The following is a 25,383-nucleotide window of genomic DNA, read 5'->3' as shown; positions in this document are numbered from 1 at the left end:
TGCATACAGTTAAAGTTGATGTTAGAGGAAGATTTGGAGTGTCTTTCAAACGTAACCACTGCTGATGAAACTTGGTGACATCATTTTAATCCTGAGAGCAAACAGCAAAGCTCAGTGTGGGAATCTCCTTCATCACCAACCCACAAAAAAGCAGAACTGGTTGCTTCTACTGGGAAAGTTACAGTCATCTCATTCTTTGATCTCAATGGAATGGTTTATCAGCATGTTGTACCTGCACACACATCAATAACTGGACAATACTACAGGGATGTCCTATAAACATTGCAAATACGTATCAGGCACAAGAGACCACAGTTCCGTGAAGCAGGATGGATGCTGCACCACGATAATGCGCAGCCGCATATTGCCAATGTTGTTGCTGAATATCTTGCAGAAATCAACAAAGTGCATTCCTCACCCTCCCTATAGTCCAGATTTAGCCCACAGCGACTTTTCTATTCCCTAAAATGAAGAAAAGCCTTTGTGGGAGGCATTATCAATCATCAGAAGCAGTGGTGAAGGCTGTGGAGGAGATTTTTAAGGACCTCTCAAAAAAATGGTTTGCAGCATGTATTTGAAGACTGGCAGAAATGATGGGACAAGTGCATCACATTCATGGGAAACTACTTTGAGAAAGACCATCAAAATTATGAGGATGAGTAAAAGTATGTTGTCAAAAAACAAAAAATATGATCATTCTTTATTGAACAGCTCTCGTAATTTGTTAAAGATCTTTAAGTGCCTAGATCAAAAAGATAGGGACAGCAGCTTCCTCCCCCTCCCCCAAACAATAATAGAAAAATTGTGAAATGCATCTGCAGAACTCACAGCATGCCTCTCCGCACAGGCAGATGCATCGATCGGTATATGTTTAAAGAGCCAGAATATATCATGGATACTGACCAGTAACAAGAGTCCTCAGTGCTATTTGTCATGAAACTTTAAAACTATTTTGCCATTCACCACTCACCTCTTTGCAACTGAAAATTGGGTCTGGTGGATTTGGGTTCTAAAAGCTTCTAGTAGTATTGTATCCTCAATTCATAGCATTTTTCTCCTCAAGTTACATACCAACATCAAAAAATACTAATTATGTCAATCTAGAAATCATTCACATCTATCTGAACATTACCTGTGCGAGACTAAAATAATATGCATTAATATCAAATCTTATATAAAATATACAACAAATTTTTTAACAAATTTAACTGTGAGAAACTCTTTCTTGATGGTATTTGTCTGGAGTGCAGCCTTGTACAGAACTGACTTGCATGTGATAAACAATCTAGCAAAGAATAAAACAGAAGCTTGTGAAATTCGATGTTATAAAAGAATAATGCTGAAGATTTGATGGGTAGAAAGGATAACTAGTGAAAAGGTACTGAATAGAATCAGGTGGAAGAGCAGTTTATGGAAAATTTAAATGAAGGAGACATCCTGAGGCATCATAAAGAAATAATCAGTTAGGTGATGGGGAACTGTATGAGGAAAAAGTTGTAGATGGTGACCAAGCACTGACTACAGCAAACATGATTAAATGATTGAAAAAGTCATATAGAGCTGAAGGGACTCATACAGGAGGGACTAGTTGAAATAGCTGTATCAAATCATTCTTTGGACTGAAGACTACAACAACAAGAACAACAACGTGGATTTACTTTGTAGGAAATTGTTCTTATATTCCTCAAACCCTCCTTCTTTGACTTAACTAATATGTCATGTGGTATAACCAATGACCTGTCCTGACCAAACAAAAATGAAACAAAATTATAATCACTGTACTCTTTCAACAAAAATGTCAACTGAACTGCTTTTGACCACGTGCTCAATTCTGAACTAATTCTGTCATCTTATTTCTACGCAGGTGTTAAATGTACACTAAGTTCTCTTTTGAAGAGTTTTCCAAAAACACTTTATTAACAGATTAGCTAATTCAGCTTCAAATTCAGTTCACATGAGTTTCTACAGCTTAATACTTTCGTATTTTTCTACTGTCTCATCAACAACATGCCCGAACCTAAATCAGACTGTACGTTCAATGACTCTCACTGAAGGAAAGTCGCTATGTAGTATGATGCTTATTAGACACTGTGTAATCAGCTTTCAACAAAAGAAGAGCAACAGCATTCATGCCGTAGTTACCGATACTGACAGTGTCAGCAGGTTTTCATGTGTTTGAGCATTATACTTTTTAGCAGTGCTACATACCATGCTCGGATGTTTTATTTTTGATGGGGCATTTTACATCAAAGTCTCACAATTTACCTATATCACTGATTGACTTGCCATGGATTTTGTACTTTTCCACAGAGTTATATAAGTTTTTCATGAGTTTTCACTTTTTCAGTAGTGTTTTTATTTTAAAAATTTCACGTTCACTGGTTTATTTACTATGCCTGTTGCACTCACAATGTATTTAGTAATTACTCTTCCTTTGCGACGTGGCTCCTCCAGTTTTAATGCCCTGGACTTGCATTCAGCAGGATCAGGGTGTATTCCCCATCTGGCTATCCTGACCCGAACTTTCTATGGTTTCCCCTTGCTGCTAATGTGGATGGTTCCTTTGATTAGGCCATGTTATGTTCCTGACATATCTAGAGGTAAGAACATTATTTATATACGAGAGTTGGAACCTAAATAGTGGCAACTATTTATTCACAACCGATACAAAAGAGTTACATGTTTGCACCTGTTACTTCCCTTCAAAGTAGTCACCAGTGTTGTGTAGAACCCATTGCCAGCAATGTGGAAGGTGTAGTATACTCTTAGCAGAGCCTGTTCTGTTGATGGTGCGAATAGAGCGGTCTAAAGTTATGGTGATTCTTGTGTACGATTGTGACAGTGTTACCCTAACACATTATGTTCCTCCATGGCAAACTGTTGTTGGAGCATCACCTGTGGCCAGCTTTGCGAAAGAAGCTGCGACACTTTCTGCACAACCCACCCATCACTTTGTTGTACAATGTCGCGGGTGCATACAGCGCAAGCTGTGGCTGCTCTGTTCAGTCAATGGGACTGGGAGGTAATGTACCATCCACCATACTCCCCGGACTTAAGTCCCTGTGAGTTTGATTTGATTCCGAAGATGAAGGAACCATTTTGTTGAATTCGCTTCCGAATTGTTCCAGAGATTCGATAGGCAGTAGACCGCTCCATTTGCGCCATCAACAAAACAGGCTCTGCTAACGGTACTCTACGCTTTCCACATCGCTGGCAATGGGTTGTACACAACACTGGTGACTACATTGAAGGACAGTAACAATGATTCCTCATCCTAAGAACCAAGGGCATTGTAGACATATAACAAGGTGAACGACTGTCTGTTATACACTTCACATATCTGAAATATTTGATAAGCAATAACTTCTCAGCTGTTAAAAGTCTCCAGCCCTGATACAGTCTCTACTTTATGACCATTTACTAGAGCCACAGTAACCCAACCATTGCCATGTAGTAACCCAACCACTGCCATGTGCACTAGCGTCAACATTAGTAAGTGTAAAATTCAGCATGCATCCACAAAAACTGAAGGGCCAAGCAGAATAATTTGCGCACCTACTCCACTCTTCGTAGTAATAGTTATATTATCAATAGCTTTATACACTTACACTTACTAATGTAGACACTAGTGCACATGGTAATTGTTGGGTTACTATGGCTCTAGTTCGCGGTGGTAAAGTGGCGATTGTATCAGGGCTGGAGACTTTTACCAGCCGAGAAGTTATTACTTACCGCGCATTTCAGATATGTGAAGTGTATAACAGAGATTGTGGTACATCTTATTATATGTCTACAATGCCATTGATTCTTAGGACGAGGAATTGTCATAAAGTAAATGAGTCAGAGTCTGTGTCCGTATGGGTAAAAGGTGCACTGAATTGTGCTAAGATAGAAGTAGCTGTTGATGTCACGCATTATTATAGGAACTGAAATAAAGTACTTCTCCTTTCCTTATCTCCCATCCGAATTTTTTTAAAAATTAATAAATAAAATAATAAACATTACACGACAGCAAAAAAGAAACCTATTGGATCATGGTAAATGACGCATCCCAAGTCATCCAGATACTGGTCACCAAGGAACACTCACACCTCAGAAGGAGGAACCAAGCCATTTGGGGGGGGGGGGGAGGGGGGGGAGGGGGAAGGGAGGACATTACACTAGTGTACTATGCATGTGTTATGCAGCTGAGGTTTCGCATGGTGGTCTAGTTTTACAAGCTCCGCAGTACACTAAAATTACTTCCGCTCATTGCACAAGGGGCCAACCTCATTGGAGGTACGCTGAGCATATCTTTATTTTATATATTTTTATTTATCATATATATCTGACAAAATAGCCTACAGATGAGTAAATAAATAAATGGCTGATCAATAGGGCACTACTACTCTTTCTTTCTAACAAATCTTAGAACTCTGTTATTTCCCATGAGAAATGATACAGTTTAAGGATTGTATGGCTCACATTTAGGTTAGATTACAATATCAAAATTACACAATTATGGGATCATGGGGACAACCATACCATAAGAAACGGTAGGGGAAGAACAGGCCAATCTAGGTTCCTTTCCCTCTTACAAACTACTAGTTCATCTGAATATGTAGTAATAATAAAGTCAAAAACTCAGCCTGTGTGTATATAATCTAAGTACACTTATTAAATGCACAAGAAATGTATTAAATCAGACAGCACAACGTGCAAACTGGTCACATATTGGCTCAGTTTCAATGGAACCCAACGTCCTCAACATCTCACAGTCTGTTATGCAGCCACTTTCTGCACTGTATCCTATACACTATGGCAGTGTACAAAAGCTCAAAATGAACCAATAAATGACAATGACAAAATATAATCAATGAAACTTAAGTCATCAATTTCTAAGAACTGAAAAAGCAAGGAGCATGCTGTGTCACAAAGATGCTGAAACAACTGAACTGGCAGACACTTTAAGACAGATGAAAACTATCCAATGAAAACCAACTTAGAAAGCAACTTTAGGTGGTGAATCTAGGAATATATTACAACCCCCCCCCCCCCCCCCCCACACACACACACATATCACTCCCACAGGGATAGTGCAGACAAGATTAAACTAATTACAGCAAGCACACAGCCATTTAAGTAATCATTATTCCTACAGTGCATACATGAACTGAGTGGGAAAAAAGCTCTAATAGCTGGTACAATGGGATGGTCCTCCACCATGCAATTCACAGTGCACTGCAGGGTACAGGTGTTTATGTGAAACACACGATATTTATTTTGAAAACAGAAGTATCATGTACCATTACTACCCAGTTATGTCCTGAGGATCAAGAAAGTGATTTTTACCATTTAGGATACTTTCAGTTTTTAAGGTCGTATATGGTATACAAAATTTTGGTACCACATCTGCAAATGAATGGCACTGCCACCATAAAACTGTGCAATTACAAGATTACATCCTCATCAATTCTGCAGTCAAAACTTATCACATTTTTACAGTTACTGGAAAGCAGATCACTACATTTATCTACATCAAGAGCTAATTCCTAGTTCTTGTAAAAGGCCAAGGTCATGACATCTGACCAGACAGTTTTTTAAAGGTAAAAATATAAGGAAATTGTGCTTCATATTACATGGTATATTAGATATGTCGATACAATTTCACATACATGTTAAGTTTCTTTATTCTGCAGAATGTAATCACAATGTCTGGCTTGAGCACATTTATGAAGAGAGGTTTTTTTTTCTTTCAAGTAAATCACAAAATTATTAAAAGAAACACCTTACACTACGACAGAAAAATACAACATGCAACAAACAAAGACTGAAGAAATAAAAAATGCTCTCCACTACCTTACAAATTTTATGCTGTCTAATCTGGACTACGTAGGCCTACAACAATAACTGGGGTAGTTGATGGCTCTTGCTTTTAAATTACAGATGAAATAAGAAATGTAACATTGAACATTCAGTTAGTGAAAGTTGCTGTCTTCCCAACTTATATATTACGATTCTAGGATAGGTCATAAATGTTTTCTCTTTCATGTGCAGATTTAATGGAAAGAACAGTTAGTTATATAACAACCTGAGTAACAATGTTCTTCGGTATACGGTGGCCGGACTGTCACAACATCAAGGATATGACAACTTCATCCACAATCTAGGTATATTCAACAGAGCACATATCTTCCTACTAATTATAAGAGTTGATGATGTGCGACATATTACGAGTGTCACCAGCGATCAACTTACAAAAAGGGGAAATTCTATTCTTTTGGAAAAACTGCCATGCAATCAATTTCTCCGCGAGGGGCTTCTAGCAGGCGAAATCAGCAGTAACACAGATCAGATAGCCACAGATGAAGTATAAGACTGAGCAAGGAGTGTGATTGCGATTTTGTCAAACGTTCCACAATGTGTACTATGGTCGTTAATGCGGCAATAAATTACTCCCATAAGAATTGAAGTCAGTCGTTGTTTACTATAAAAAGGTGTTGTAACAAGAAAAATCCCCAAATATAGCAAAAAGTATGAAGCATTTTGTCCTGCTGTTTTGCTAGTCGAACTGACAACTTATTGATACTTAAAAAGCACTAATGATATAGTTCGTCACAACTATGCATGAGAAATAATTTTAAAAAAACTGTTGGAAAGAAGATGCACTTCATTTCTAAGCCAACGTTCTAACACCCGAATTACACTGACTCTACGAATATAAATGAAAAATGAGAGGAAACCGTAACAAAACAAGCGCGCGCTCGCAAACACACAAATCTACTCCTGTAAGTTATCGTCACTTCTACAACACTTACGAGTGCCGAAAATGAAACTTGTCTGCTACGATGCTCACCTGTTACGGTTGAAGAACTGCTTAATAAAGCGTCCCTCTTCTTGCATACGCAGTAACTGAATAAACACTTATAGTTCAGGAGCTAGAATTCCAACCCACTTCAGCAACTTGCACGTGTAGCAATAACATTAAACAGGTTATGAAAATTCAACCTTCACCTATTCCACACAGCAGAAAACATTGTTACGTAATTCCTCTGATCTTACCTATAGATGGCAGTATAAACAAACACAACCGTGCGTCGGTATAGGTCAACAGGGAAAAAGATGCAATTTGCGCGCGCACGCTGGCTAGTGGCTATTGTGTGTGAGTGAGTCGTTCAACATTTATGCGGATGTGTATGTAAGTGGGAGGGGTGGGGGGAAATGTCTGTAGCATATAACCGAAGATAGCGCAACTATCTAAGGTTAAAACATTCTGTGACAACAGAAAATAGGCTGGGTTCATTGTGGGTAAATTACCCGAATTAATGACTGTTTGGAATTAAAATAATCCCACAGCCTTTGCAATTTAACTTCGAGGTGTGGACTACTGAAGAGCAGTATGTAACCTCTGAAATGTTTAGTAGGGATAGCGGTTACCGTGGTTTCGGCATGTGAAACGTGTGCTATCGGTACGTTTAAATGCCTGTGTCGATGATTGCATGTATTTTTCATTTATTTAAACTGAAAGAAAATATGCTACGTTTAGCGTCTATGTCGCATAAATACGGATAAAGCCACCGAAGAACAAGAAAGCTGACATGAGACTAGCTGATTATTTCGGCTTTTGAAGATATAGATTTCAACAATTAAAGACTTAGAGGAAAGAGAGCGAATAGATACAGAAGAACCAGTAAAACGCAATGAGAGTATAACTTACAGTTTATAGTGAAGTGGAGTATTTGCAACAGTTGTGAAGTGCTGTTTGAAATGAATGTAAACTTTGATTGAGTTCATTTACTGGAGGGTGTAAATGTCGGTAAACCATACCAAGAGATAGTTATGGAAAACAGTGCTACTGGAAGAACATGAAAATTTATAAAATAAACTGAGGAGTCCGGGGTGTCGTATAAGAAACTCGAGGTGCCCTAGAAACCTACAGTTTCCGTGCAGTACTGCTGCAATGACAGTAACTAGGCCTTAAAAGTAAGTGTGGATGATGAAGATGTGAATGGAATGGAAAACAGTTTCCTGTTTGTTGGTTTATAAAGACCATGTTTGCGTTGTTACCGCAAGATATTAAGCATGACAGTATTTTATGGTAATAGGAATAAAGTACAGTATTCTCTAAATATTATACTGAAATGTTACGTGACAGCTTGGATTCTTTATTGAATACGATTAAATTTCCCAAATCCTTGCATTAGAATATGTACGTTGGTAGTTTAAACTGTGTGATACAAACCCCCGTAATGTTTTGCAAAGTTGAAGGAATGTGCATAAACGTACAATTTCGTCAAACAGTTGTGATGTTAACTGAAACCGAGGAAATTGTGTATTTATGAAAACTGGAAGACAACACTTCCCAGAAGCCTTTCAGTGTATCATCGTCCAGTGTGAAAATAGTATTACTTGTTTTGAGAGTCATAGTGCAGCTTAGCTTTAAGCTATTCCCATAACACTCAGCTGTGTTGCCTCCTCATGACTCTTAATATGTAAAATCTTGCAGGAATCTGTCTCGTAAGATTTGGCACAAATAAATGTCATGGTGAAGACATTGATGAGGGTAATTGACAGTCATTGAATAAATTCAAATTGTTGTTTATTTTTAAACAAGTTTGGCAAACTAACAGCCCACCATTTAAAAAAAAAAAAAAAAGTTCCACCGCATTGCTGTAACACAGTGGCATTGACCTTATACATGGGAGCAACAGAATTTTTGTTACCAGAATCATAATGATTTAGATTTCCCATGGTTTCACTAATCCCCCCCCTCCCTCCCACCCCCTGCTGGGTAATTTTCTTGAGGGCAATTTTGTTTCCTCAACATTGTAATGCTGTTGACGTATCCTTGTGACTTGGATGTTAGTGATACATTAAAATTTAACAGTCCTTCTTGATTTAGATCAACCAGAAGTTGTGATTCCATCCATCTGCTTTTTGTTAAGCAGATCATAACTGCAACATTGGTTTTCCAGTAGGGCCCCACATACACTGCCTCAAATGATTTGTCATACATATTAACAATTCAAGGACTATTTAGCACATGATTATCAAACAGAAACAAGCTCTGCTCAGAGGACTTTGCTAAAAATGGTTAGGGTGTGGTTATGTTTTCTGTAGCTACAGTTTCTGATTTTTGTGTTTGTATTTTCAGTTTTTTTTTAAAGGGTTAAACCTAGTAGGCTGCAGACATTCTAGATGTTGAATTCGATAAGTAATTGATTAATCTGGTTATACTAACAAAGCAAACTTTTACTGATGCTATGTACATTCATGTCACTAGCTCCATTGTTGTTCTGTGAGATTGCTGCTGCCACAGACGCCATGCAGTTGATTGATTGATTTTTGTTTGGTCCCATTTGATTACATTTTGTACAAAGTGTGTACTTGAAATATATAACAAGTCAACTGAAACCTATTTTCTTGCAATATTTAACCTATTTATTACAACTTATGTTGGTTTAGTGGTAAGGTCGGTTCCCAGGTGTTGCATATTAAAAAGAAATGCAGATGAGCAGAGGTTTCTGTTGACATATACATTCACATTACAAAATATCTACAGTGTAACTTAATGTCCCAGAATTTAACACCATGGTTCACACACAGTTTTTGTAATCTTGCAGATATAAAATTTAAGTAGGCCGACTCTACACTGTGCTTGTACACAAGATGTGATTCTGGTTATTTTACTTAAAGGATGTGGGGCCGAGATAGTATTGACAATTTGAGGAGGGGGAGGGGATTGCACATGCTGTAGCTTCCGGGCTCATAACGAGGGACCCAGGAGTGGGGTGGGGGTGATGGTTGGTTGTGTTGTTCTGAAAAATGGTTATCGGAAGCAGATTTCATCACAACTCTCAAAATATTTGAGGATTGCCTGGTACAGTTATGAACTCACAGTGACTGCCTATAGAAATGTGTTCCTTATATGTACTGTTAATGAGTGACCAAGCTAATACCATATTAAACTTTATACACCAAGTGTCTTCAGAAGAACACAAAAGGCAATGTCTCAAATGAATTCAGACTTAAGGGACGTGAAGAACATACCGTGTAAGTCTAGCAGCAGACACTTGTCTTATGCCAGTACCAGAAATTGTGGAGAGGCAACAAACAACCTGGCAATGTGAAAGCAAGTACCAGCTTGTGAGGATGATGAATTAGGGGTAGAATAATTGGCTCCCAAGAACAGTCTCACCCCCCCCCCCCCCCTCCTCTGTTTCCTTTCCCCCATTGATGTTTTCAGTTCAGATCATTGGATAGAAGAATGTTGTATGTAATGATGAATGGATATTGCACCATGTTTATATGTTTGTTTATTAGCCATTCAGCATGTGTACCATGCATACATTTCACACACACACACACACACACACACACACACACACACACACACCCCTACCTTTTTAGTAGTTAGTAATTTTTATATTTATTTTACATATATACATAAACTTCTTACTAATCAGAAGATAATCATTATATAGTTTACATTCAAGAATTAATTATACAGTTTTACACATTTAGTTAATGATAATTATATTGTTTCATTGTTTATACATTCCTTCCAAATTACTTCCAAGATATTCTTCAGTTGAGTATCGTGCTTTATTTTTAAACCATGTTTCTAGTACGTCCTTAAATTTAAAGTGGGTCGACAGAAGCGTCCGATCCAACGCTCGGCTTTGACCCGTGACGTAAGGGTGTTGTCGTGTGTGACGTCATGACGGCACGGAGTTTGGTTTGAGTGTGGCTGTCTCCAGTTCTGTTTTATCTTATTTTATTTACTTTTCTGATCTGTTCGTTCTATCTCGTGAGATTTTTTTTTTTAATTTAAAAACACTTATTACTAATTTTAATTATCTGTTTCCTCGAATTTCTGTTTTAGTTTATTATATTTATCTTTCTGATCTGTTCGTTCTATCCCGTGAGATTTTTTTTTAAAAAAAGACAAAAAACACTAATCAGCTACTGAAGCATCTTTATCTTCTTTGGGTTGCAGGGATTACGACCCCTGGGGAGGTGGGTGGGTATTCATGCATGGCTGTCTTCACTTACACGTTGTAGCTACGCGAGGTGTCGAAATTTGTTTATATTTAGTTTGCCCCCCACCCAAAACACCCCATTTCCCGCGCTTGTCCCGTTAGTGTCATTAGGCTTCTTGTGGAAAGTGTGTGTGTTTGTTTTTGTTTCCGCCATATTTGTGACGTCATGGGTCAAAGCAGACGGGTGGGATCGGACACTTCCGTATTTCCTTTAAAGTGCATGAGGTTTTTGACTGATTGTGGCATTTTATTATATAACTTTAGACTTAGGTGTTTGTGACTGTTGTGTGTCAGTGACAGCCTAGAATACAGTATATCAAGCATGCAGTTATTTCTAGTGCTATGTAAATTCATTCTCTGTGTAAATTGTGTATTTTCTTTTACATATATTAAGCAGTTATACATGTAGAGACTTGGGAGGGTCATTATGTTTAATAGGTTGAAGTGCTCCTTACGGATTTCTCTTGGACCCAATCCTTGTATACATCTAATTACTGTTTTTTTTCCCCTCCATTTGAATACACAGTTTGTGCCTGTTGAAGTACCCCATGACAGAATTCCTTGTTGTAGCTGTGACTAAAAGAATGCATAGTAGCAAATTATCAATAAACTTTTACTGACAGAATATCTTAGTTTACACAGCAGAATGTCTTAGTTTATACAGCAGGAATATCAATCGTGCAAATTCGCCTGTCAGGTAGCTTGTGTGGTCATCCTATGAGAGCCTTTGGTCTATTTTTAGCCCCAATAGTTTGACACTGTGATTCTCTTCTTTCCGTACCTTCAGATTAAAATAAATATCTTCTGTTTTGGTGTTGTTTATACATAAACTGTGTGTTCAAAAGTATCTGGACACCCCCAAAAACATACATTTTTCATATTAGATGCATTGTGCTGCCACCTATTGCCAGTTACTCCCTATCAGCAACCTCAGTAGTCATTAGACATCACGAGAGAGCAGAGTAGGACACTCCGCAGAACTCACGCACTTCTAACATGGTCAGGTGATTAGGTGTCACTTGCGTCATATGTCTGTATGCGAGATTTTCACACTCCTAAACATCCCTAGGTCCACTGTTTCCTATGTGATAGTGAAGTGGAAACGTGAAGGGAAATGTACAGTACGAAAGCGTACAGGCCGACCTCTTCTGTTGACTGACAGAGACCGCCGACAGTTGAAGAGGGTCGAAATGTGTACTAGGCAGACATCTATCCAAACCATCACACAGGAATTCCAAACTGCATCAAGATCCACTGCAAGTACTAGGACAGTTAGGCGGGAGGTGGGAGAACTTGGATTTCTTGGTCAAGTGGCTGCTCATAAGCCACACATCACGCCGGTAAATGCGAAAGGACACCTCGCTTGATGTAAGAAGTGTAAACATTGGGCAATTGAACAGTGGAAAAACGTTGTGTGGAATGACAAATCACAGTACACAATGTGGCGATCCAATGGCAGGGTTTGGGTATGACAGATGCCTGATGAATGTCATCTGCCAGCGTTTGTAGTGCCAACAGTAAAATTCGGAGCCAGTTGTATTATGGTTTGGCTGTTTTCTTCATGGAGGGGGCTTCAACCCTTGTTGTTCTGCATGGCAGTGATGTTTTAAGCACCTTCTTGCTTCCCACCGTTGAAGAGCAGTTCGGGGATAGTGATTGCATCTTTCAACACGATCGAGCACCTGTTCATAATGCACTGCCTGTGGTGGAGTGGTATCACGACAATAACATCCCTGAAATGGACTAGCCTGCACAGAGTTCTGACCTGAATCCTATAGAACACCCTTGTGATTTTTTGGAACGCTGACTTCGTGCCAGGTCTCACCGATCGACATCGATACCTCTCCTCAGTGCAGCACTCTGTGAAGAATGGGCTGCCATTCCCCAAGCAACCTTCCAGCATCTGATTGTAACATTTGCCTGCGAGAGTGGAAGCTGTCATCAAGGCTAAGGGTGGGCCCACGCCATACTGAATTCCAGCATTACTGATGGATGGTGTCACGAACTTGTAAGTCATTTTCAGCCAGGTTTCCGGATACGTTTGATCACATAGTGTAACTGCTTAGCAATAAACCACACGCTACATTTTTCAAAAAGTTCGTTATTTTTGTTTACCACCTCTTGCATACTCTCACCTGTGGAGATCACGGCCATATCAGCAGCGTATAAGACACTTTTGCAGGCTATATAGTCTGAGAAGTCGTTAACATAGACAATAAAAAGGAAGGGCTTAAGAACAGAGTCCTGTGGAATTCCTCTCTTAATTTTCATTAGTTCTGACCTTTCATTGTTCATATACACTAACTGTCACCTGTTATTTAGGTATGATTTGATCAAATTAAGTGGTCTGTCAGTGGTACCATAATATCCTAATTTTTCTAACAATTATCTCGTGTGATACTGAATAAAATGCTTTGCTTAAGTATATGAGTGTTGTACAGGTGGTCAGTTTCCTTTCAAACACATTGTGGATTTCAGTTATCAAGCTTTCAATAGCTTTCATGGTTGATTGATTAGTTCTAAATCCAAACTGTCTGTCATTAAGAAATTTATTGCTCTCAAAATACATGTAAATCTGTGTGTGTGTGTGTGTGTGTGTGTGTGTGTGTGTGTGTGAACAACTCTCAATGATTTTGGCCAGTAAAGGGACAATTGATATTGGTCTACAGTTATCTGGTATTTATCTCTCACCCTTTTTGTATATGGGGAGTGTAACTGTAATTTTAAGACAATCAGGGAAAATGCCATCATCAAGGATTTTATTTACAAGGTAGAGTAGAGGAGTTCTAATTTAATTAATTATGGCCTTTATTACAAAGTTACTGAATCCATAGTAGTCTTCTGTTCTAGAGTTGTTCAGCTTGTTTACAGAGTTATTTGTATCTGTTGCAGTTATTCTACTCCAATTAAATCTTTTAGTTGTTTTATTTTGTGATTGCAACAGAAAAGCTTCCACATCAGTTAAATCATCACTTTTTGGTACGTGGGCATTTACTGAGTTTATGAAGTGTTCATTGAGTGTTACAATTAATTGGGTTACTGATTTCTTCCTTTCCCATGTTTGTCTCACTTTTAGCTATGTTCCATGTAGCTTTAGTACATTTGTTTTTAGAATTTAAAATATACTCTTCATTTGCTTTCATTTTTGCTGCTTTAATTTTGGATTTGTATATTTTTCTTAAGTTTATATATCTATTCTTGTTTTCTTGACCCCTCTTCAATTTTGTTCCTCATCATGAGTAAAAGGATTCTGATTTTATTGAGGTGTGGGGTGTACCACTTTTTTGTATGTTGTGGTTTATGCATATTGCTGGGGTTATATCTCTTAGTAATGAGAGGGTAGTTTACTGTCTAATGTATTTTTTATATTGGATATGAATGCAGAAAAGCTTTAATTTATATCTTTGTTGATGGTTAGTATTCTTGCCCATTCTATTCTACTCAGTTCATTTCTCATTATTTCAGTTTTCTCATCCTTGAGAGCTCTATATGTAGTTAGCATCATGGTATCATCAAGTGTCAGATTTCCAGTTTTGAGCCGTATTCCATCATGGTCAGATAGTCCTAAATTGATGGTCTCCCACTCTACTTGATTCCTGCACACCTCGCTAATTATATTGTCAAGGCATTCCTCCATTCTGGCTGGTTTTCGATTTAAGCAGTGTTAATTTGTTGATCTTAAGATATTTAGGATGTGTACCACAGTTTTTCTCTTTACTCTTACATCTACAGGGTGATTCAAAAAGAATACCACAACTTTAAAAATGTGTATTTAATGAAAGAAACATAATATAACATTCTGTTATACATCATTACAAAGAGTATTTAAAAAGGTTTTTTTTTTTTTTTTTCACTCAAAAACAAGTTCAGAGATGTTCAATATGGCCCCCTCCAGACACTCGAGCAATATCAACCCGATACTCCGACTCGTTCCACACTCTCTGTAGCATATCAGGCGTAACAGTTTGGATAGCTGCTGTTATTTCTCGTTTCAAATCATCAATGGTGGCTGGGAGAGGTGGCCGAAACACCATATCCTTAACATACCCCCATAAGAAAAAATCTCAGGGGGTAAGATCAGGGCTTCTTGGAGGCCAGTGATGAAGTGCTCTGTCACGGGCTGCCTGGCAGCCGATCCATCGCCTCGGGTAGTTGACGTTCAGGTAGTTACGGACAGATAAGTGCCAATGTGGTGGCGCTCCATCCTGCTGAAATATGAATTGTTGTGCTTCTTGTTCGAGCTGAGGGAACAGCCAATTCTCTAACATCTCCAGATACTGTAGTCCAGCTTTCTGTTGAGCGGTCGCCATCTTAGCATCAACTGACGCTGATGCCTCGTCAGCAGCGCCTCAAGCGAACAAATGTACAACTAAATGAAACTTTATAGCTCCCTTAATTCGCCGACAGATAGTGCTTAGCTCTGCCTTTTGTCGTTGCAAAGTTTTAAATTCCTAAAGTTGTGGTATTCTTTTTGAATCACCCTGTATATTAATGTCTCCTGTGATAAATGTTTTATATTGCTTATATTTGGCAGTGAGTTAGATTAATTCAGATACTTTTTCTGTGAATCTCTCCTTATCAGTAGCTGGTGGTCAGTAAACTGTTGCAATCATGAGTTTATGAGTGTGTATAACCAAGACAGATGCTTCAAAAATTTCTTTAACAGACAGGGTTATGAGGTCTATGATTGAATATTTTAGATTCAAAATTTTATTGATACAAATGGACACTCCACCATGGGCATTGTTTGGTCTACAGTAGCTTGTTGCCAGTGAGTAGCTAAATGTTACAAATAAGCTTATTTCTGCACTTTTAATCCAGTGTTCATTCACACAGAGAATGCCGCACTTAATTTCTTACATGTAGTGCTGTAGTTCACAGACTTCGTATCTCAAGGATTGTACTTTTATTTGTAACAAAAGTAGTTCATTTTTGCTGCAAGGTGGCGCATTGCTTACATTGGGCTTAATTTGATTATTTACTTTAAGTGTGTTTTTTGTATTATGTTCTGAAGCTCTTTGTTTTGACCAAGTCTGACACATTTCAGGCTTGGTCAGCCTCATAAATTTCCTTGATCTGGTTCTGAGTTTTGAGACATGTTCCAAATTGTTGATACAGGATAATTTATTATTTACCACACTGAGTATTTTTTGGCCCAGCAGTGTCTTTACTAATCCACTTAGGCCTTGACCATGTCTTGTATGACAAGTTCTTGAGCAGTTACAATTGTCAGAGGGTTCATGGTTACAACTGATACATTCCTTAATATCTAAAAGCATTACATTTTTAAACTGTTTGCAGATTGTTTCAAAATACTTGTTAGCTTTGGTTATTTCTCTGTTTACACATGATGATTCAGTTAAATTGTAGTGATGAGGTAATTTAAATAATATAACATTTGTGTTTGTTAACTTGCCCAAAGTTTTCTTCAAAGCTGTTGTTGCTGCAGCTGTTTCATAACGGTATACATCATTGGAACCACCTATAAGAAATGCAAAGTCACTCTTTGACAGATTACTGCAATCTTCAGTGTTGGTGAGGATCTGGTTGAATCTTGCTCCAGGTTTCGCTATGCCTTCAATTTTAATGTGTTTTTAATTGTCAGGGTCTTTGTTTTTGTAGCCATCCCTTTTCTAGAATCATCAGAGTATATTCTGATGTGTGTTGTTTTTTCCCTTGGTATTTCTTGACACTCTGTTCCATCTTGTACTTTATCTGTTGCATTTGATACATTGTTTGTGTTACCCAAATTCAAAATGAGCACCTTCAAATCTGGGTTGCTGCATGATTTTTTGCTATAGTTTTGATTAGATGATTTAAATACATATGCACTTTTTGTGCCACAATCCATGTTGTTCTGTTTCTTTTATTTGGCGTGATTATGTGAATTTCAATATCTTCAAGTCCTTTATAATCGGGTATGTTACATATTTTTGGCCTAATAGTTTTCATCCTACATTCATCACATTTCCAGTTTTTTATAGTTATCTACTGTTTGTTTAGTGACGGATGTACTTTCCCACATCAAAAATGGAATATGTTTCCACATTCCGAGCACTCAACACTGCTTTTCACGGTTGTCTGGTATTTTCGACAATGTTGAATGGTCCTGTCGCCTATGTTACTAGTCAAATTTTCTATTACCACATCACTGTACAATGGATATTCACACCATTGTTTAAGTTCATCTTTTTTTAGCTTCAACCCACAAATGTCATGTAATAGAAACGTGATAAAATCGTCTTTAGTGTCTTTGCTGTTTACATTTTCATGCATTTTGTCTTTACAACAATTGAAACAGTACAAAGTCTTTCGTTTTGGACTTACATTTGCACACTTATAGTGCTAAACTGTTTCACATTTTAGACACGTTATTCCTTTGTCGGCATGTTTTTTCGTAATAGCAGTGGGAATATGTCCCATTTTCTTGCAAATATTCAGTGTCGGTCGTTGATGCTGCACACACAAGTTCATCTTCGTATTTTTCAGTGTTCACTCTTCTTCTTCTTCTTCTTCTTCTTCTTTTACTATTGACTTTTTTAATAATATAACAAGCCAGACAAGTATTATCACAATAAGTACTGATTTTGGGTTTTAAGGGAGAGGGTAAGGAGTCATTCCAATCCCGGGAGCGGAAAGACTTACCTTAGGGGGAAAAAAGGACAGGTATACACTCGCACACACGCACATATCCATCCACACATACAGACACAAGCAGACATATTTAAAGACTGCTTGTGTCTGTATGTGTGGATGGATATGTGCGTGTGTGCGAGTGTATACCTGTCCTTTTTTCCCCCTAAGGTAAGTCTTTCCGCTCCCGGGATTGGAATGACTCCTTACCCTCTCCCTTAAAACCCACTTCCTTTCGTCTTCCCCTCTCCTTCCCTCTTTCCTGATGAGGCAACAGTTTGTTGCGAAAGCTTGAATTTTGTGTGTATGTTTGTGTTTGTTTGTGTGTCTATCGGCCTGCCAGCGCTTTTGTTCGGTAAGTCACCTCATCTTTGTTTTTATATATAATTTTTCCCACGTGGAATGTTTCCTTCCATTATATTAAGTACTGATTTTTTCGCACACAATGCACTTTTCATCATAATTTGTAATTTTACTTACAAAGCTATTGCACTTGTCATTTTCATTCGGTGCCATCTTGAAGTTTACCCAGTACACAGGTTTATACTTGTTTTGTCCACATCCTTGTAAGATGCTATACAATTTCACCCACAGTGTTCGTACAATATTGTAGTTTTACAGTGGACACAAATCTGCAGGTATCAGCAGTTAAATGCAGTTTGTGTTGGATGGCCTGAGGACAGACATTGTAATGAACCTCAATTTATTTGTTCAAAACCCACAAACACTTTTGTATCTTGAACTGCAGTGGGCATGTAGCAGCATGTGAAAGCAGTGTTATGTTGATTGGCAAAATTCCTTCCTTCTTTTGTTTACTCATCCAGGGTTCATTTTAGAGTGATGCTGGATTTGTCATATAATAGAATGAAAATAAATATTGCAAAAAATATACATAAACACAAAATAAATAAGTATGCATTTTGAGGGTAGGACAGGTGATCAGCTGGGCCTTTGAAGAAGAACCATCCCAACATTTGCCTGAAATAATTTAGGATAATCTAAATCAATATGGCTGGACAGCGAAAAAATTCCATCTACAGAATGTGAGTTAATATTTTCAGATGAAGCCCATTTCAACCTGATCTGCTGTGTTAAGTATTCCACATACTATATTTCATCAGTGCAAGGAGTGTGCCACCTTCCTCAAATAATGACAGTGTCATTGCTTTCGTGGAATGTAGCTTTGCCCGACATTTTGTCCATTGCACATATCTGGGGTATGATTGAAGTTGAAGTACACTTATATTGTCAGCAACTCTTCTGTTGCATTCTGCTGTTGGCAATTTGTTGTTGATGATTGTAACCAGTTGGATCATAGTACATGGTAGTCAGTAAGAATCACTGAATCTAATTATTTCTTTCTGCAGAAGTTACAAATTGGCTACATTTGTTTTTGATATGGAGAGCAGGAAGAAAACTAAATGTGCTGGCAGACTGACCTTTAATATAGCCTGAGGCATAGGTTTTATTGGAGTGTGACAGTTTGCTTGTGAGTTGGTGAAGCCAACAAATCTCTACATGAAAATACAATTTCTGTAATAGATTCATGTGTAGCGCAGGTTCACCATTGCAATAACCTACTTGTGTGTCTTATTTCTGATGTTGCAGAAAATTCTTATGATGTGGTAAAGTTCTAACCCAATAGAACAAAATACCAGCTAACTTTATTTACTAACCATAGGAAATTATGTACACTGACAACTGCCTCATGAATCATCATATTCAATTTCAATCATTCATCACGTGAGTTGTTCCCAAAATCAGCACACAATGCAACATCCACAAACGTGATCTTCAAGCAACCACTGCTGATGCTATGTGGGCTTGCATAGAAGCTGTGTATATGCCCCAAGAAGAATTCCAGTCATTCCTTGGTTCAATCATGTGTTGTTTTAGAGTTTTTGGTTGGAGCATATGGGTGCTTCCCACCATACTGAATCTTCAGTATCAGTCATTGTTGTTATGATTTATGTATTGCCATTTCTTCATGTATGGTTTAATGCTTGTTTCAATCTCATGTATCTATCTTAGTATAGCAGTTTAATGTATATTGTTACATGTTGACTACATACTAATACGTAAGTGATTAGTTGCTTCTTTTCAAGAACTCATGTATAATATGGGAAATTGTATGGGAGAAACAATATTAATCTTCTTTTAGACATATTTTTACTGTTTGCTGGACTGTACACTTCACTATGCTGCCTATTAAGGCCGTATATTTCATTATCGTTGGAGCCAAAGTTGGAGGTAGTAGAAGCTTATCTGCTTATCAAGTGAAATATATTCTGCAATTTATATTTATTTTATATCTGACTCTAAATGATCCAAACTTCTTTTATATAATTTTGATTAGATTGCAGAAAACTTACGGCTTTTATCAGTTTCTCATCCTTGACTGCCACCACACTGTAATATTCTATCCTCTTTGTCACTGTTTTGTTGTTTGTGTTAGGAATGTTGTTACTTTCCTCACCCTGCCATTAACTACCACCTATTCAATTCTTACGCTCCTGTCCTTCCACCATGTTAGTCTGCCCTGTCTTATTTTTTCTGTCATGATTCATAAATGGCACTTTAATGCTTTCCATGTTTCAGGCTTCTGCATCGGTGTCTGCTACTTTCCCTTTGAGTACACTTTAAAATATGTGTAAATAATTATTTAATGGAATCAAAAAGGGGTTATGTCAGTTATCCGTTGCTGACAGCTGAGTTCGTGGTTGGCAATCACAAGATTGCCTGGTTTCCTACTACCTTTCTAATGATGCTGAGTTGAGTGGAATATGGAAGAAGACACAGATGCAAGATCTTTTTGGAAGAAAAATGCAAAAGCTGTTCCAGGAAGGTAAACAGTTCTAAGTGCAACATTATTGTTATCCATAAATTATATTGTTATTGCAAATGAAGCTTGTTTCAGTGTTTTCATTGATTAAAAATCTAAGCTAGGTGACACTTAACTTATTTGCCTTAAATGAGAGGAAGAGCTTTTGATTTGTTTCTCTGTCCTTTCCAGACTTGAGCTAAATCCTGTCTCACATGGAGTAAGGTCCCTCTTAAGTTTCTGCCTCTACATATATACTCTGCAAGCCAATATACAGTGTGTAGCAGATGGTACCCTTAAGACTACTAATCAATTCGGCTCCTGTTCCACTAGCAAATAGAGCAAGGGAAAAATGACTGTCTGTGGGCCTCCGTATGACTCGTCATTTTTCATATTTCATCTTCATATCCCTTACGAAAAATGTATGTTGGTGACAGTAGAATCATTTCTATAGTCACCTTCAGATGCTGGTTCTTTAAATTTTCTCAACAATAATGTACTTTGAAAAGAGCTTCACCTTCCCTCCAGTGATTCCCATCTCATTTCCTGAAGCACCTCTGTAACACTTGCATGTAATTCAAATGTGCTAGTAACAAATCCAGCAACCGTCTTTGAATTGCTTTGATGTCTTCCTTTAATCCGACCTGGCACGGATCATGGACACTAGAGTAGTACTCGAGAATAGGTCACACTAGCACCCTGTATGCAGTCTCCTTTACAGGTGAACCCAAAATTCTCTCACTAAACAGAAGTAGACCTACAACAATACTCTCATGTTCATTCCATTTCATATCACTCTGCAACGTTATGCCCAGATATTTAAACAACATGACTGTGTCAAGCAGGATACTACTAATGCTGTATCTGAACATTATGGATTTGTTTTTCCTACTTATCTGCATTAACTTAAATTTGTCTACATTTAGTGATGGCTGCCATTCATCACACCAACTAGAAATTATGTCCAAGTTATCTTCTGTTCTCCTGCAGTCACCCAACTTTGACACAATCCTGTACACTGCAGCATCATCAGCAAACAACCACAGATCACTGCTGACCCTGTCTGCCAGATCATTTGTGTGTGTAAAAAAATAATAGCGTTCCAATCGCACTTCCATGGGGCACTCCTGGGGGTATGAACACTCGCCATCGAGGACAACATACTGGGTTCTATTACTTAAGAAGTCTTCGAGCCATTCATATTGGGGAACCAATTCCATATGTTTGTACCTTCATTCACAGTCTGCAGTTGGGCACCATGTCAAATACTTTCCAGAAATTTAGAAATATGTTGCTCTTCTCCGTAATTCGCTGTATATTGTGTGAGAAAAGGGCAAACTGAGTTTTGCATGAGTGATGCTTGCTAGAACAATGCTGATTTTGGACATAAGCTTCTTGGTCTTAATAAAATTTGCTAGTTTGCTAGGTAGTATACTTGACTTTGCCTGCAGAGTGGGGAGAAAGCTAGGTCGCATGCCAAAGGTCTCACCTGGTGTAATACTTGATGTGGCAGGTAGCAGGCTTGCTAAACTGTGTCAACAGCAGTGCACAAAAGCCAACTCTCCAATGTTTCTCAAAATATTTTAAAGAAACTACTCAGTATTCAAGATGAACTGCTTATCATTTTGTAAATTGTAATAGTTATTGTGATGTTTCAAAAGTAAGTAAACTACTGCAAGAAATTCAAATAGTTTGCAATGAAAAATTGGGGTTGCTATTAGTTGCACTTGGTACATGTTAGGTCATACATTGGTGCTTATAAAGTGTAGCTAACATTTTGAATTATTCTTTAAATTTTGAAGCAAATCCTTTTCTATTCCCAGTCAAAAGAATATGGATTTTATGTAGCACCCTCGGTTCTGCTTACATGTGCCAACGATAAAGCCAGAAGTAATATCATAACATTCCTCGTATCTCATAAATGGTATGAGATATCAAAATGAGGTTTTGTCAAATGGTTGCTCCCTATGAGGAGAGTATTTATTGCAGTATGCAAGTAACTACAAATGTCCAGCTTGACTAGCCCGTAGCTCTCGACCAAGCCCAGTCTGTAATGCTCACACAGTGTGCCACATTTGTCTCTCCGCTGTAGCATTCATCTTATTTACATCTTGAAGGGTCATGAAGTTTGATGTAATCTATCAAAGTGTATAGGCTAACTAAAGCTTAAAGAGCTATTTGATTGCATTGTAGGCAGTCACATGTTCTTTTACATTTCCATACAAGAGATTGAACAAAATATAATGAAAAGATATATCCATTCCAATTGCAGCTACCACAAAATATCTCATCTATGTAACAGTCTCAAGAAGCAGGAAGCTTTTGTCTATTATAAACTCTCCGCATCAAATTCAGACTGAAAATAAAAATCAAATAAAATTTATTCATCCTGGACTTACATGAAAGAAAACTGTGTAATTTTACAGTAGGTATTTTACAAAAACCTTACCAGTCTATTCTACTATATAAAGACAAGACATTGTTTTATGTTGTTATCAAAAATCTTGAAGTTCTTCACTGATTTACTTCTCATTTTTGCACGATGCTCTAATAGACACTTGGATGGACAGATATACAGGGTGAAAAGTATTTAAACCGACAAACTCTGGGAGGTTGTAGGGGATATCAAAACAAATATTTTTCTGTAATGTCGTTTTTTCCTATGAGGATTATTTAAACCGGCGGAAGCCATATTACGCCCTTCAGTTGTAGGCAACTGCTATCCACCAATGTCGTAGTGCATTTTCTCTGTTTACTAATGGAGCGATACACCTGGAGTGAGTACACTGATATGGTTGGTGCGTACTACATAGCGCACCACAACAGACGAGCTGCACTGCGGGTTTATCAACAACAATATCCTAATTGCCATATCCCGCATCATACAACCATTGTCGCTGTGTACCAACATTTGCGCGAGACCAGGTCACTTAGCAGATTACCTTGACTGGGACGCCGTCGCACGGTAAGAATGCTGCAATTTGAGGAAGTTGTCTTGCAGCATGTGGAGTGGCATCCTTCAATCAGCACTCGTGCAATTGCATGTAACATGAGGACGAATCAGACGGATGTAAGAACAGTCCTTCGAGAGCAATTGTCATGTCCATTTCACTTACAGCGTGTCCACAACCTGGAACCAGTTGATTATCCACCCAGAGCACAGTTTTTGCAGTGGTACCTGGAACATTGTGAAATGCATCCTACATTTCCATCCTCCCTGTTGTTTAGTGATGAAGCAATGTTCGGGCGTGATGGAGTCTTCAACATGTACAATTCGCATGTTTGGAGTGAGGATAACCCACATGCAACAGTTACTAGCGCTCATCAAGTGCGGTTCTTCGTTAAAGTGTGGGTAGGTGTTGTTGGGGACTGTTTAATTGGGCCGTATCTGCTACCTAGGCCATTAAATGGCAGGCACTATTACAATTTTCTCGCCAGAGCTTTGCCAGAATTGCTGGAAGAAGTCCCGCTCCCTACAAGACAATGCATGTGGTGCTAACATGACGGAGTGCCGGCACATTTCAGTCGTTGTGTGCGTCGATTCCTGGACTGACGGTTCCCAGAAATGTGGATTGGCAGAGGTGGTCCTGTACCGTGGCCTGCTCGATCCCCAGATATGTCCCCTCAGGACTTTTTTGTGTGGGGAGAGAGGCGCAAACTTGTTTACGCAACTCCTGTTGCATCGGAAGAGGATCTGGTTGCCCGGATAGTAGCAGCAGCAGGAACAATTCAGGATTCCCCTGGGGTTTTTGCCCGTGTCAGACAGAACATGACCCAATGGTGTAACCTTTGTTTACATGTCAATGGAGGCATTTGTGAAAATCTACTGTAATTAAAATTGGGTTGTGTTGTCTCTTGGTCATTAAAAAAATAGTAAAGTGTTTGTTGGTTTAATTAATCTGCTGCCAGAGAAATCTTCCTCTGCCGGTTTTAATACTCCTCATAGGAAAAAATGACATTAGAGAAAATTATTAGTTTTGATGTCCCCTACAACCTCCCAGAGTTTGTCAGTTTAAATACTTTTCACCCTGTATAAAAAGGAGAAATGTTACAAAATACCTTGAAACATTTTTGACTGATTTACCTCAGATTTTTACACAATGCTTCAGTTTTCTTTCTTGCAGTCAGTTTTAGCTACGAAAGCAGGACATTTAAACCATTTGACAAATTGTTTTTCCCATGTATACCCTTTCAACTCATATATAATTTTAAATAAAATTTGGATACACAACAATGTGCTGTTTTTTTTTCTTCATCACAGTCAATTTTAACAGAAAACACCCCTTCACAGATTAAAACTGTGTGAAATGCTGTCGTTGAAGCTACTATCCTCACAGATGCAGCAGCTGGAGAGGTCTCTCCCATAGCTTGTATACCAATGATTCCAACTGATTTACCAACTCATCTTAAGCGACTTCAGATCCCAGTCAAGGTTTTGTTTGCAATAATAATAAACAAGACTCCAGGTCAGGGGGGGGGGGGCAGGAGGGGGGGAGGAGAGAGAGAGAGAGAGAGAGAGAGAGAGAGAGAGGGGGGGGGCAGATTAGGACGTATTTTCAGTTCTAATACATATGTAGCAATTGCAAAGCATTGCCAGGTCCACTAGTGATGTTTAAGAATTAAAACATCAAAGTTTAAGATTAGAATAAAATCTGTTGTGGAAATTTAACCAAGAACAGCATTCTGATATGTAGTTCCAATAAAGATTGTAGGTTGCCAATGCAACTATGTAGATCTGAAGATGATCCAGGGAGATTGAAACCAGTCATACTGTAAAAATGTGCGGCTGGGACTGAACAATAAATGATGCGTGTATATTTTTTCGTATTGATGCTGAATTCTCTCATGATGAATATGTAGGCAGTAGTTAACTGAGAACATATTGTCTAAAAATACTTCTCCCTCCTG

General features: G+C 38.2%; 2 protein-coding genes across 6 annotated transcripts in view; one reads left to right on the top strand and one right to left on the bottom strand.

Annotated features, from left to right (window-relative positions):
• LOC126471441 (tetratricopeptide repeat protein 39B-like) overlaps positions 1-7,166 on the bottom strand; it is a 318,277-nt gene extending 311,111 nt beyond the window's left edge. Inside the window, exon 1 of one of the 3 annotated variants that reach the window (XM_050099614.1) lies at positions 7,042-7,166. The gene's annotated coding sequence lies outside the window, so the exon portion shown is untranslated. The other 2 variants (XM_050099612.1, XM_050099617.1) reach the window with 2 other exon arrangements.
• Positions 7,167-7,180: 14 nt separating this feature from the next.
• The window catches only part of LOC126471442 (TBC1 domain family member 22B), a 139,757-nt gene continuing 121,554 nt past the window's right edge, over positions 7,181-25,383 (top strand). For 2 of the 3 annotated variants that reach the window (XM_050099621.1, XM_050099619.1), the window contains exons 1-2: positions 7,181-7,962; positions 20,253-20,499. In XM_050099621.1, coding sequence (XP_049955578.1) covers positions 20,438-20,499 — 62 coding nt within the window. In that variant the 5' untranslated portion in view covers positions 7,181-7,962; positions 20,253-20,437. The remainder of the gene's footprint in view (positions 7,963-20,252; positions 20,500-25,383) is intronic. The other variant, XM_050099620.1, reaches the window with a different exon arrangement.

This window comes from Schistocerca serialis, chromosome 3 (assembly GCF_023864345.2).
Source record: "Schistocerca serialis cubense isolate TAMUIC-IGC-003099 chromosome 3, iqSchSeri2.2, whole genome shotgun sequence".
Classification (NCBI taxonomy): Eukaryota; Metazoa; Arthropoda; class Insecta; order Orthoptera; family Acrididae; genus Schistocerca; species Schistocerca serialis.
The sequence above is the reverse complement of the archived record's forward strand: the minus strand, read 5'-3'. Positions and strand labels throughout refer to the sequence as shown.